At 38.5% G+C, this 15,401-nt stretch overlaps 1 protein-coding gene across 2 annotated transcripts in view; it reads left to right on the plus strand.

Moving 5' to 3' along the window:
* Positions 1–2,065, plus strand: part of CACHD1 (cache domain containing 1) — a 184,848-nt gene extending 182,783 nt beyond the window's left edge. For both annotated transcript variants that reach the window (XM_045027872.1, XM_045027873.1), the window contains one exon: positions 355–2,065. In XM_045027872.1, coding sequence (XP_044883807.1) covers positions 355–593 — 239 coding nt within the window. In that variant the 3' untranslated portion in view covers positions 594–2,065. The remainder of the gene's footprint in view (positions 1–354) is intronic.
* Positions 2,066–15,401: the final 13,336 nt, after the last annotated feature.

Here is a 15,401-nt window from a genome sequence, read left to right on the forward strand (position 1 = left end):
AAAGTCCAAATAATTTTTAAGGCTTTTGTCTCCAAAACCATACTTCTTCTTTATTGTATATTTTTAAATAAATGCCAGTAGGTAAGATAGGTTGGTTGGTTTGTTTGGTAGGGAACCAGATATTTCAAAGTGAGGCTGCCAAGAGGCTATTTAAAAGCAGGGAGAAAGGAATTATTTTAAAACTGTACAAGATTGTCTACTGTGTGTCTTTATTTTAAAACTTTGTTGGGCCCTATTCTGTAAATTATTGAGTTCCTCCATTGATCTTAATGGGTTTGGGGCATTCAGTACCTTGAAATGTTGGGCCTTTTGCCCTAGACCATCTGTTCTTATTGGTTTTGTGTTGTGTTCTAGGCTATAGCACTATGAGTCCTCAGGAAGACAGTGAAAATCCTCCATGCAATAATGATCCTCTATCAGCTGGTGTTGACATTGGAAACCATGATGAAGATTTAGATCTGGATACCCCACCTCAAACAGCTGCACTCTTGAGTCATAAGTTTCACCACTACAGGTTGCACCATCCAACTCTTCATCACAGCCACCACTTACAGGCGGCAGTCACAGTGCACACTGTGGATGCGGAATGCTAATACACTTAATTCTTTGGGAAAAGATGACAAAAGAAATGCGGTTTGTTAGCAACGATCCATACAGCAATGGGGAGCTTTGTGGTTGTGCTTTTACCAGGAGTGGTTTAACTACCTTCCTAAAAAAACTGTTACATGCACACAACATTTACATTTACAAAATGTAATATTGGCTCTGGAATAGAGGGAAAAGGAGCATGATGAATGGACTTGCCATAACATTTTAATAAAATGCAGCGGGAGGCCTGTTAGACCTCCAAACACAGGGATAAAAGTTTATACAGTAACTGAAGCTTTAAGGAACCCTGTTAAGCTGAGCCAAGAGAAGGGAGAGCTCAAAGAAGATGAAGATGTTTTACTTTCCTTAACTGGAAGAGTATAAATCTGTGCAGCCAGAGACAAAAAAGGTGCTGGATACAGAAATGGGTTTTTTGAGGTTTCCGTTTGTTTTTTAGAAAGTACATTGCTCTTACAATTGCTGTGTCGGACCTGGGACAATGCATCTCAAGATTTTTAAGTAAAGGATTATTTTTCTACTATTTATTGAACTTGAAACATTCATGGACTTTGGGGGGAGGGGAAAAACACATTAGTGACAATTGACAAGGACAGCATACATTCTGTGTGATGGTGAAGTCATTCTTCCAAGGAAGGCGTCTGTTTCTTATCAGCTGATATTCATCCACAGCCCCACTTTGCAAAAAGGGAAAATGAAGAATCACTCTCTGATTTGTTTACATGTTTTCTAGCCACAGTCATTTTGTGTAAATTTTACCGCCTGATTTGTAATAGGTTGAGTTTTTTTTAATTTGCAAAAGGGAAGAATCCTCTGCTTCCCTACCAAAGCACTAAATATTCTCCCTGTCTATACATCTCTGACCACCCTTAAAGGCCCTCAAGATCTGGGACAGGATTCCCTTCACTGTAATAATACAGTTTGAACTGCATTAACGATCAAAGAATTCCAAAATGAAATACATCCCATTTCTCTGTCTCCTTAGACCATTGGCAAAACCAGAAGGTGGTAAAACATATTGTAAAATTCAGGTTGCTACAGAAGGTTTCTGTTGAAATCATAATTATAAACTGCTGCTGTTTATCTGGAATTCAATACTGCTTTGTGATTCATGCAGGGATTAATCAAGTCTCGCTAATACAACATGGGGCATCATAATTTTAAATTAGTTTTAAATCACAGTGTTGTATTTTAGATTCACATTGTGTGATTAAAATGTTATACAAACATTCTTGCACTGTGCATATGATAAACATCCATTTATGTAGGGATTTTTTTTAAAGATTTCTGAATACCGTTTTAATGAATAGGGTACTTAATACTGTATTATGTAAAAAAAAATTGGTTCATAAACAGTACAGTAAAGTAAGTATACGTGTGATATCAGGATACCCCTTTATACTATGTATAAAATTTCAATCTCTAGTGAAATAAACTGTATAAAGTATAGTTCTGTGAATTACTTATGGTTGAACTCAGATTGTTCTTTCATTTCCCTCTCATTCTGTGGCTGAATGGGAATCTCAAAGGAAAGTTCTGTAAACATCTTGACAGTCAGGACTCTTATTTCGATGGTTCTCTCTCTAGTTCTGATGGGCTTAAGTTTTACGTGCAGTCTACAGTATTTGTTTTAAAAATCTATTTTAAGAAGCCCTGTTTGTAACTACTTTGAACAGTGAATCTGGGAAAGTTCAAGCACAATGCAAGCTTACCTTGGCCAATAATAACAGCGTATAGAAAAAAGAAGATATTGAAAATGTGGTTGTGCTTGCTTTGCTGTTTATTGCTGGTTTTATGGGTAGTGGGGAGTTCTGAGCAGGCAGTTCCTGAAAGATATTAAATCCTGTTCATGTTTTTGAGATGTTCATGCTAGAATCTTGTTTCTCTTTTTGGAGCACAGAATATCTTTGATCTTTGTGCCCAACTTACTGGGAGTTGTCAGTGAGAATCAACGGTAATACCTGGCTCGTGGGCAATGAGCTACTCCTCTTTTCATATTTGCTAAGGGAAAGGGAAAATATGCCATCTCAGCATTAGCATTAGGCAAAACAAAAAGCATATGTAGTTAAGAACAGGGCCGCCCAGAGGCGGGGGCAAGTGGGGCAATTTGCTCCGGGCCCCACTGGGGCCCCCACGAGAGTTTTGTGGGGCCCCTGGAGCGGGGTCCTTCACTCGCTCCGGGGGCCCCGGAAAACTCTCGCGGATCCCGGGCCCCCGGAGCTTCTTCCGCTCCGGGTCTTCAGCGGCAATTCGGTGGCAGGGAGTCCTTCCACCCCCCAGGCCCCCTGAATCCTCTGGGCGGCCCTGATTAAGAAGCAAGAAATTTTAAGCCTTCAAAGATGGAAATTGCTGAAATAAAAATTGCAAAAGGTTTTGCTAATGGTTTGTACTATATATTAAGCACAATCCTGTAGTTACTCTTAAGTAATTATCCAATCCTGTAGTACCCCTACAGAGCTCTCATTTTAGTCTACTTTAAAGTGGATTAATCTAAGTCACAAAAAGGCACTCAGTGTGAAACAAAAGTGTCCATGCAGGGGGTTAGTGCAGAATAGCGATGGTATTCCAAATTCACATGCTAGCTTATGTCACACTAACTTCCCCATGTAGACAAGTCCTTAGGAGAGGCTCTTGAACTAATGGAGTATACTACCTTTCCCCCCAGTCCTTTAGTTTGAGTTATAACAGAATAGTTTTCTTTACGTCTGCAGTAGTATAAATGGAAATGAAAGAAAAAAATACAATTGGCCAGATCCACACCTGGTGTAATTAATATAGCTCCACTGAAGTACATTCTGATTTACACCAGCTGAGGATGTGGCTCTTTTTCGTTATCAGTGTCAAAGTTAGACTCAGGACTCACAGTTTGTCAGACCGCTCTGTTTTATTAGCACAGCGCTCTGCTAATAACACCCAGATAATGTGAGCACCATGCAAGACACAAACTATCTTATTTATACAGATAAAAGGGAGAGAACTTAACAAGATAACAATAAGTTTACCTGGGCTAGACATGCATATCTTATTTCCTTACTAACTATTACCGATCTTCTGTTAATGTTTCGCCATTAGCACCATTGTTTATGCCTAATGTTTCTTTTCCTGGCACCTGTATTTTAACATTTCTTATTTCTGCTTAAAGGTACATACAACATTTCTTTAATCCTTTCTATTTTTACCATATAATTAATTCTACTTACATCAGAAAGAGGCCACGTAAGTAAAGCCCTAATTAAACTAACAATATTATTTACAGAATGTACCTACAAATTTATTAATCTTGTACTGTCATATTTATGAGCTAGAAATCAATGTCCCACTACTCCAGTGTATCCACTGTAACATTTTAATAGCTTCAACTGGAAATCTATGTATAATATAGAATTGTTTTATTGATGTGTGTGAATGCAGACAGCATAAAGGAAAACAGATTAATAACACTTACACCACTTAGCAGAGAGTAAATTACTAATTTTTTTAACTGAAATATTTTACCTAGTTGTGTTTTTAAGTTAAAACATTGCCTGCTAACATGTGGATAGGAACAGACAGCAGTGTGTTCTCAGTAGCAAGCCTTAGTTTCTGGAAGTTGCTTCTGTCAGAAATACATCTAAGCTGCATTGAGGAAGCATTGTATGACATATCTCTTTGTCCAGGCTTTCTGCTAGTTGCTTAATCTAAAACCCCAGCAATCAGCCTTGAAGGTTGCTGAACTGCAAGGGGTCATGGTGTGTGTATGTAGTCCCTGTTTTGTTGTTTTTATTCTTAACCATTTACAGTATGCCCAGTTCCTATGGAGAAGGACACCTGATATGTGCTTGCAATAATGAGAACAGCCGAAGCTTCTGCTATTACATAACTTGAGGAGTAAGAAGAGGTGTGTTGGCAGACGGTTAACTTCATTATCAGAGTTTCTAGATCTGTAGCCATCTTAAAGCCCTGTGCTGATAGGTGGTACAAGTCTGAAACAACAAGGTATCATTAGTGAGCCTGTGAACAACTCCATATAAGTCCCAACCCTGGCAATCAAAGTAGTTGTACTGCGATTGTCATCTCTCCTGGGTGAATGGTGAAGTTCTTAGCCCTTTCTCACATGCATTCCTTCCTAGATTTATATAAGGACAAACATACTGTCAACACAGTGCCCAGTTCTTTGCCCAATCCTTAAACCAGCCACCCTGCAAAGGGAGTAACCGTTCTGTGGTTTGCCCTCTCAATTTTAGCTACTTTTAGCTGCACACAGGACACAGGAGGACTTTAATCTCTGCCATACCCTTGTTTTATTGTAGAGTACTAAGCAAGGACATAGTTTCATAGTCTACAGAATGTACAGGTTTATCAGATCCCAATTTCAAGCACTTTGATAGCTGAAAGCTGGCTGTGCCCATTCGGGGACACATGCTCTTGGTGAATCTGCTTCAGTGTGAGACATTTATTGGACTGTCAAAACAAAAAGTCCAGTATATAAAGAGGTGTGAGTGTTTGTCTACAGGAGGGTGCTTAGTGGAGTGAGAGAATGAAATAAATGTACCCAGAAAAGATGAGCTGCAGCATTTTTCTTTTTAATGAGGGTCTTGCTGCCATGCCCTTCCCCAGCTATTCAGCTACGTTGACTGAGGTTCAAGGACACACAATGAACTGTTTGCTCAGATGAGTTCCCAGGAGCCTGCTGGATTTTAGCTCTAACCAATAGACCATGTGGCCTTTAATTAATTTTTACTTGCTTTGATTTCTGAAACTCTGTCAATTAAGTCAGCCTCATTACACACGTTTTCTCTTCATTCTTCCAGGAAAATGAAATTTTTTAAGCCTGTTCAGTACTAAAGATATGATGAGCTTCATTTTATATGTGTGTTCATTGATCCTAAGTGATCTTAATGCCTTCAGTAATTTTAACAGATTATGGTGTGGGAATGATTTTATGGCTATTGTGTGAGTATGGCTCTTACAAGTAACCCAGCTAGTCCACTCAGGTCAGTGAAACTGTTTACATGTTCAGGATTTATAGCTTCACAATGGATCAAAGGAGATGATTTTTACTTGTTGGAATTATTGCTTTGGCAACATGATTTTGAAAGGAAAATTGGTTATGAGTTGTCTAGAGGCATCTTATCAGGCATTTAAACCATGAAAAGTTATCTGAACCTTGCCCATTCGAAGTGAGAGAGGGAACAGAAGATAATTCATGAAGTACTCACAAAAGCAGCAGTATGGGTGCTGATGATAGTGAATCTTGCAAGGTTGTAAGGCTCTGTTCAAAGAGGTGAAACAAAAATGATGATAAAAGAAATTTGTTCAAATTGTTGCAAGCCGGTGACATATAAGAAAAATCTGTTAAAAGGGAGAAAGGAACTTGCAGCACAAGCATATACTCGTGATCTGGGGAAGGAGACCCAATGAATAAAATACTGGTGTTAATAAATTTGAAAGCATCTGGCCTGTTGGTGGTGGTCTAAAGGCTGGAGAAGGGAGCCTGTTGCACCATGCCATACGGAAGTCCTTAAAAACATGCCTGTCTTCATTCTTTATTTTGCATCTCATGGTGTGATGGCAGTTGAGTAATGGACCAGTCTTGCATTAGAATGTTAAACATTTCCAGCTTTATTTTAACTGACGGATTAAACTGATAACTTAAAACACTTCCACCATAACCATAGGTAATAATATCAGACGTGTGCTGAAATAATTTGGCACTGCCAATAGCAGGAAAAAAGAATGTCTGTGAAATAGTTATGGTCCAAATGTATATTCAGTCTCCAATTTTCTCTCTTAGAGAAATTTTATTTAGTTGAATTCTACTGGGAATTCCAATGGCATAATGTTAAATTTCTGTTTGAATCTCGCATAGTTTCAAAAGTTGCAAGTTCTAGTAATTAATCTACAAGATGTAATTCTTGCACAATAATATTAACAGCTAAAAATCTGTTTATTTTAATTGCAGCCAGACTGAAAAAAAATGTTTCTGAAAACATAAACCAAAGTGAATTATTTTTGTAACTTCATCCAGAAAACCTGGATAACAGGAGAGTGGAATTTTTTTTCCTCCTCATAAAAACAGAAAAAACATAGTCAGTCTGAGACATCAGTAAGTGTTTCTGTATCTCATAAACAGCAAAAAAGTCACATGACAGTTTCTGTGGAAACCATTCCTTTTTATTATTGAATAGCAAAATAGTTTAAACTCACATAAATTTAAAATGCTCATGGAAAGGTTTCTGTGTTGCCAATTTTCCCACATTTTAATAAGTTATTACATTTTTTAGGGTCAGAGTTATGGATTATTGTGAAATGTCCAATCTAAACACTGAAGTCTCACAGAGTGGTAAATGACAAGCTAGCTGTCAGACTGAAAACCAATGACCAGTGAGATGTATGTGACCCTCTCTCAATATGTGCCAGTTATTCAGTCACTTACTGTGTGATTTGAGTGGCAATGCATTAGAGATTTTTGTCAAGTTTTTCTTTCCACAAACAGCCAGATTCTCAGCTGGTGTAAATGAGATCAGTAATGGGGCTATGCTGATTTACACAGCAAAGCATCTGACCCAATGGTTTGATTTCACAATTTTCATGGTACCTTTGTGTGGTTTGGTTTGGTTTGGTTTTTTGTTTAGTTTCCAGGGGTGAAAGTAACTTAAAGGACTTAAAGGAGTCCTGAGCAGGGGGCGTGACCTCAACCAGAAGAGGTGGGGGCTTTAAATACCCAGGCCCTTTAAATCACCCCTGGAGCTACCAGCTGCAGAGGCAGCTGGGAGCTCAGGGGCGATTTAAAGGACCCAGGGCTCCTCACAGCAGCCAGAGCCCATGGCCCTTTAAATCACCACCGGAGCCCTGCCGCTGCTACCCCAGGGCTCCAGCAGCAGGGCTAAGGAGCTGATTTAAAGGCCCGGGACTCCGACCACTGCAGGGAGCCCTGGGCCCTATAAATCGCCAGCCTGGGGAAGCTGGTCCAGTCCAGCATGGTGTACTGGTTCTTGCCGGTACGCCGTACCGGCTTACTTTCACCTCTGTTAGTTTCCCTTTCTCTTTGGTGACCCTTCAGTCTCACTTATTTTGTTTCTGTCCCTAGAAAATAATTTTGACATCCTTTGCACCTAAGCAATCACTAATTTTTAGTTCTGTGATCAGTTCTTCTTTTATTTGCCTAGATGAGGTTATATAATTCCTCCATGTTGGATGCAACACTTTTTGAGTTAGGAAATAGTCATCTGTACTTTTTAGAAATTCCAAGGATATTTAGTTCCTGAATTATAAGACCTCTAGCATATGTCACTCAGATTGAAGTCCCCTATGATAAATGCAGCTTTTTTCCCTATATATTACAGGTAGGTGCTTAAGGATCTGGTCATCCTGTTCTGTGGCGTAATCTGGTGGCCTTTAGCAGACACCAACTAGCATTCCATTTTTGCTTTAACTGTAAGAACATTGACCCATAATGTTACATGATAGGCTCCTCGTGAGGCTGCAGAACTGTATTCGTAGATCTATTCATCGAATCATAGACTTTAAGGTCAGAAGGGACCATTATGACCATTTAGTCCTACATTCTTGCCTCCAGTAACCTTTTAAGTGAGAGCTGGCACCTCCTAATACTACTGGGCTCCAGCCCCTCCCTTGGCACAGTGCAAAGGTAGCATGTACGTACAGGAGAGGCTGGGGAAGAAAGGACTTCTGGGCCTCGAACCCAGATTTGCAGCATGCTGAAGAGCAGGACGGCAACCACCTAGCAACCTGCCACTGGATTAGGAATGGACACAAATGGCGAAGGTACACAGGATTGAACTCCAAACACACTGTTACTCCATCTGCCTCTGACAGATACCCAAGGAGTCTTTTTCTTATACAAACGTTGCTGAAGCATAGCTTGTCAGGCCAGTAAAGTCCCATTAAAATTGATGAGGGAGAATGAGGCCCATGCAGGTGGGGGAAGGATTTATTCTGAAGCAGGGAGGGAACTGTGATAGAATGGGGTGTGACTGTGTGTTGCTGGGGTCTGGGGTCTCATCTTGAGTATAGTAACCTACAGTGCAGTTTACTGAAGAGAGGTATGCTTATCCTTAGGGCCCTAAGGGGTAATATTTCTGCTCAGTCTCATTCTCTCTGGTCCTGAGTTATGACTCAAAGAGATGGGCTTGTTTTGTGGTGGTTTGTTTGGAGATTCCTGCTGAGTTTAAATACGCCCTTCAAACTGATCTGGTGAAGATATGCCCTGATTAACAAAGGTTATAAATCCTATTGTAAATACTGCAGTTCTGGAAAAAGACATAAGTTATGTTTCATTGCATTGATTTTCTTTGAACGGTTATTTACTTTACAAGTTATATGAATGCATGCTCCAAACCAAGTACAATATACATATAAGCCCTACAACAATCTAACAATAGATAGGTAAGACATCAATATTTAACGTTTAGTGCTCTGTATTTAGTGTAAATGGCTATTGTTCCTGAAGCCAAAATTGCTATTTATTTACAGATATTTTTCTTGTTTCTATGCTATGAAATTGGTAACTGAATACTTTCAGTCAACCAACCACGTCTTTTTATTGAGGCCATGTCTACAGTAGGAGTGTATTTTTATAGGAATACTGGTATACTGTACTGTCAAAGCACTCCTAGTGTCAGCACAGCTATACTGGCAAAGGCATGCTTTGTACTGGTACAGTAAACCCTCCATCCCACACAAGTGAAACAAGCTATACTGATAAAAGAGCAGCTTTGCCAGTATAGCTGTGTCTGCATTAGGGACGTTGGTTGGAATAGCTATGTCCGCGAAGGATCACATTTCATACCACTTGCTGACATAGCAATGTGGGCAAAAGTATATAGTGTATACCTGACTTGTTGATGCATTATTTCTAACCACTGAATAATTGTGCTATACCATCTTTAACAGCTACCAAGTTCCAGTCAAGAACTGGATTTTCAGTTGTAGGCAAAGGCCATATCTACACTAGCATAACCCCATAGTGTAGACCAGGCCTACAACAATGGAAGGGATTTTTCTATTGCTGTAGGAACACCACCTCCCCAAAGCAACACTAGCTGGGTTGATGAAAGCATTCTTCCATCAACATAGCCACATCTAGGCCAGGGGTTAGGTTGGCATAGTTACAGCAAACACCCGAGTGCCATAGCTACATTGATCTACATTTTAAGTGTAAACCGGGCCAAGATGACTCCGATGAACATTTTGTGTATCGGTTTTTAACATGCTTTAGCGTTGTTATGGAGGTCAAGTGCAACAGTTCAGAAATGTCTGATTTTGGTCATATATTGAAATACACCAAGAATATTTAGTGTCATTGCATATGTTATGTAGACATATGTTATGTACAAGCAAAGAGAAAGCGGACATTTGTTGACTGCATCTCTGCTTGAATCATGCGACTTGATGTCTTGGAAACAATCTGGTGCTAGCCAGCTGGCCACTGTCAGACAGGACACTTAACTAGATGGATCTGACATCTGACCCAATATTGCAATTCCTATGTTCCTAAGTACTTTGAGAACTAAACATTAATTGAAATATCTTCTGTAGTCAAATAAGCCTAACAGTTAAGCACATACACTCATCAATCCATAACGCCTGACTCTATCAAAACTTCAGTCTGAGTGTCTGGAATTATTCTGATTGCTAATCATCGAGCTTATAATCATGTACGTCACAGACAGCTGACCCTGCATTCTGCAGCAGACTGGAGATTATGCAACAGATTCAGATTTTTTATTTCAGGTTTTTATTTTAGCATAAAAATGAATAACTCAGTAAGTGTTACCCTTGTGGTGTTTCATTTGATATTAAATCATTGCCCCCAAATCTTTTTATTTTCATTGTGCTTCAGAATTTGGTATTGAAAATGCAAACTATATTTAGCACCTATAGTAGCTGTTGGAACCAATTTATGTTTGTGAGATAAATATGTTGGGTGGATACTTAAATGATCAGCACTGAATTCATTAATATGTTGACAATAACATGTAAATCTTTATTTCAAAATTATACCCCATTGAGATGGAAGAGGCAGCTCTTACCTCTGAGTTTATTCTTTCAAGCTGTATATGAACTCTGGAAAACACTTTTTAAAAATTGGTTTACACTCTTATTTGCATTAAGGAGGGCTAGAAACTTTTTTTTAAATTAAAGTTTGCATTTTGCTGCAGTGGATGGATTCTGGACCCTGGTCATAGGAATGGTGGATTTCAATAATGAATAAAAATGTTCCAGAGTTCAAAAAATATGCAAAAGGGAGACATAAGAAAAGTAGCCATTTTCTGAAGGGTTTGCAGTTACATATTTCCTTCATCTCCTACTGCAGGGAGGGTGGTCTGGATTTTCCCAAGTTCAGTGCATGGCTCTAAACCTTGGCTGTTACTATGTCTACAGAAACACTAGTTCGTTTGCATCTCAATATCATTAGAAATGTGTTCAGATGTCACTGAATTTTGAAGAAATTTAAATCCAGATACAAATTTTGTGGCTCAGATCCATCTCTAATTGGTATTTAGGCAACAAATCTCATTATTTGTACAAAATGGAGATTTTAAGATAGCAAAGATTTTAAAATTTATATTTGATTTAAAATAGTAATAAAAAATAAGAGGAAAAGTCAAAATTCAAGATTAAAATTTAGCAAAATGCAGTGTAGGGTCAATCCAGGGACCATGTCATGTCCATGTATAGTTGTATTCATGAGTGAGGGTGTCGGTGATCAATACGCTATATATATATTTGTGGTAGTGTAAAAATACATTAAAGAACCAAATTACTTCCTACATTATGGGCCTATGAACACTTACAGTACGGGCCTATTTCTGTATTAGGCTGAATCGGAACACCCCAAAATTTAAGACAGTTCAGATGCAGATTTGAATCCTCAAATTTAGGAGTATTCACATATAGGACTTTGATTACAGGTATGGGCCTGAACCAAATCCAGACAAGATGGGTCTGTTTCCCTTCTTGCCTACAAGAGTGTAATTCAATTGACTTCAGTGGAATTATTTCCAGTTTACACAAGGGCAAGTAAGAATGTAACTGTTTTAGGGCTGTAACTCTTTTATACTGCTTTCAAAGTGACATAAGCTAAATTGGAAAAAAGCACTCTTATTCTGGAATAAGCAAATCCACACGGGGATTTATACTGGTATAACTACAGCAGTATAATTATAGTGGTATCACTATGCTGGGAAATTTCAGTGTGTAGACAAGCCCGTAGAGTTATAGGGAACATAATTTCCTCTTATTTGCACTAGTGTAAAAGGGAAGTAATTCCATTGCCAGTGGGGGGTTACACTGATGTAGGTGAGAGAATCAGAAACATGTTTTGATTTGGTTTGGGGGATTTTGCTTCAGGCACATAGCTAAATAAAAATATTAATAAAAATACTAAATTTCAGGCATCCCACAGCAATACCCAAACCAGCAAAGATTTATGCATGTGAGTCATTTTACTCAGATGAATAGTACAGTGGTTAAAGTTACATGCAGAAGTCTTTGCAGGATTGGGCCCTAAGTGTGAATCCAAGTACTCAATCTGGATCTCTACTGAGAATGTAACACTTTATAGAATGAGACTTGAAAAATGCAATGTTCATATAATAATTTAATAGTCCTTTCTGTCAATGCAACTAGCTTCACATGATCAAAGTAATTAATACTTGCTTAATCTTTATCTGTAAGATTTATCTCTTTAAATGTCTCTAAACAAGAAAAAAAATGGATAGACTTATCTCATAGTACAATAGGTTCTGACATTAGTTTTATTCCACTATACCGTTTCTGAACCATTTATTTTAGCATGGCACATTAACCTTCCATTACCTGTATTCAGATACCCTGCAGCCCATGTAAAAGCCAATAAAGTAAGCAATTATTGAGAAGGTAATCATTATAGGGAGGATTAATTGTCAATAACATATAATTAACTAAAACAGAATCCATTTTCTAAAAGTAAGAATATTTTTAGTGTGCTCAATAATTTAACTGCTCTCAAAATCTGATTATTTCATTGCTATATGGTGCTTGTATCTTGAAAAATAAAAAATCAAAGCCACAACTGAATGATAACTTAATCTGGAAATGAATCTTTAAAGTGTTTCAGTACTTTTAGTAGAGCTATCAACTTTTTCATGGTCCAAGAAATACAATTTTTAAATAGTCGACCACATGATTTGTTTGTGTACTTGATTTGAGGATATAGTACTTAGCGTCAATATTTCAGTTAATGGTTGATGGTTGATATGAAAATCCTTGTCTGGCAAAATTGCCTTATTTGAAGAAATTAAGACTTTTCATTGGCAGATTTTATCTTTCCCAAGGATTTTGTATAACATTGGATATTATCCTTGTTGTAACTATAACTTTCTTGGAGCATCTATCACCATTAAGGACTGAACTGCTAACAGAATAGTCATGCAAAAAGTATTTTTCTAATTTCCTTTTTTTATTAGCTTTTACTATCAGAGGTTGAGGCCTCTAGGTTCTATTGTAATAAAAATAACAATTTGTAAATCCGCTAACATTAACAATACAAGCCTGTACCACATAGCTTGTGCCTTGTATGAAACTGTGATTCCCCTATATTCTTATGTTAGATAACTGCCAAATGCTTGAAACCATCACTAGTGTGACACATTTCTCTCCCAAGTTTATTCTACCTCTTCTTGAAAATCTGTTTTCACCTTAAAAATACAGCCCAATGGAAATCACCCTGACCTCTTATTTTATATCATTGAGACCTGTTATCGTTTTGTTGCCTTTATGCTATAGCCTCTCTCCACTAATATCCTTCCTATTGTGCCATGACCAATGCAACAAACAATGTTCCAGATGGAGGGAAAGTCTAATAAATACTTTATATAGTAACACTACTGATGCTTTGATAAATGTTTTGGTCTAGGTTTTGGCCTACTGTACTTTATTTACACAGTTCAGCATGTGGCTTTCAGTAAAGTCCAGCTTTTTTTATGTAGTTTTTCATCTGAGATAAGTAAAATATGTCTACACTACGGCCTGTGTTGGTATAACTTATGTCACTTAGGAGTGTGAATAAACCATCCCATCTGAGCGCCATAAGTTACACCGATATAAGTGCTCATGTTCTGCCATTTGCACAGGTGGGTTTTTTATGCCAACGGGAGAGCTCTCGCGTCGGCATAGAGCGTCTTCACCAGACATGCTGCTACAGTGCTGTACATGTGGACATGGCCAGAGAGAGGTTAAGTGTTTTAACTGACGTCATAGGGGATTTAATAAGGAAATAAAAGCCCCAAGATCCCTCTAGTTTCTATTCCTTTCTTCACTCTAGCAGAGCATACTACCTCCTTAAAAGAGAGACCAGTAAATGGATATGGAATTTCAACTGTGACAGGCAGATGCACCAAACCATGCAACTGAGAGACTTCTTAGGCCTAATAAACAAAGCATTTTGGGGCCATAAATTACTGGGACTAATCAGTCAGTTGACACACCGATAACTTGTTCATATCTGATCCTTAACCTTACCAGAGTTGTACTGGAATTTGGCTCCTTCTGTCTTTCAAGAAGACTTTTTTTTGCTTCATAATAGAAATTCCATAACAAAAATCATTGTTAGAGACTAGAAGTAATTAAAAGTTTACAGTGTAGTGTTGCAGAAGATTTGTCAGTTCAGCAAAAAAGGCAAGAAAGCTATTAGATTTGGTTAAAAAATTACAAAAATTCTTAACAAAAATGTTCTAAAAAATGTGTCCCATTTTTCAATTACTTCTAGCTTCACTAAGAAGGAGGTGATAGGTAACTTAGAAAATATACAGACTGATGTACCATAAAAACTAGAATGACCTGACACTTCCTGTTGGAGGTGGCATCTATCAAATGAGACATAGTGCCAAAAATTCTGATAATCTGTATTTACCATATTCCCATAATACTTTACACAAGAATGGGAATGTTAAGAAGTGTGTCTTGGCCAAATGCCCTCTTGGGTAATTATATTTTGCCTACCTAAAATCCTCCCTGCATTTTCAATAAGATACAGTATCCTTGCTAACTTACTGTCCTAAATTGTTGTATTACTCGTGCTGTGAAGCAGCTGTCCCCCCACAAGTGATTCCATTTCAGTTGGTTCTGAGGGCATGTACATGGGGAATTGTGTATTATGGGGGAAAGTGGAAGACATGGCAAGGTGGGATCTTGAGCTACAGGATGCAGAATTTGAAAGGAGATAGGGTGAAGCAGAATGCAGTGGTGTCCCAGAGATGTATATGGGGATCAAAGCAAATGTGCATGGGGTGAAACAAGTTTATGTGCTGCTGGATCTTGGTGGAGCTAAGCACAAGGTGTAGATTTTATGGATGCAATAGCACTGGTTATGTTTATCTCTGTACAAAATTCAGCTGCATCTGGCTTTTTACCCTTTTCTATGGAAGACCTAGGGGGAGAGAGAAATTTATAAGAGGAAAGGTCAATGGATTCCTGCTGTGAGGGAGTATATTGTGTATGGAGGTTTGGAATACAGAAAGGATGAAGTGATGTGCCAGCTGCATTGAATAGTTGGGGATAAAATTAGGGTGAAAGGCTGTGTGCATAGAGGGAGTCCCAAGTGTACAGTAGGTAGTGGGATGTAGTATGCTCACAGGGAGAGAGGTTGGAAGTATGCTCACAGGGAGAAGAGGTTGGAATGTAGTAGGCTCCCAGGGAGAAGAGGTTCCAAGTGGGAATCCTGGGTAGAGCGGCATTCAGTGAGACTGGGATGGCAAAGTAGGGACCATGGGCTGGTGGTCAACAGTGGAGCCCCAGGGTCAGTGGGTGAT

This window comes from Mauremys mutica, chromosome 8 (genome assembly GCF_020497125.1).
Source record: "Mauremys mutica isolate MM-2020 ecotype Southern chromosome 8, ASM2049712v1, whole genome shotgun sequence".
Taxonomy (NCBI): Eukaryota; Metazoa; Chordata; order Testudines; family Geoemydidae; genus Mauremys; species Mauremys mutica.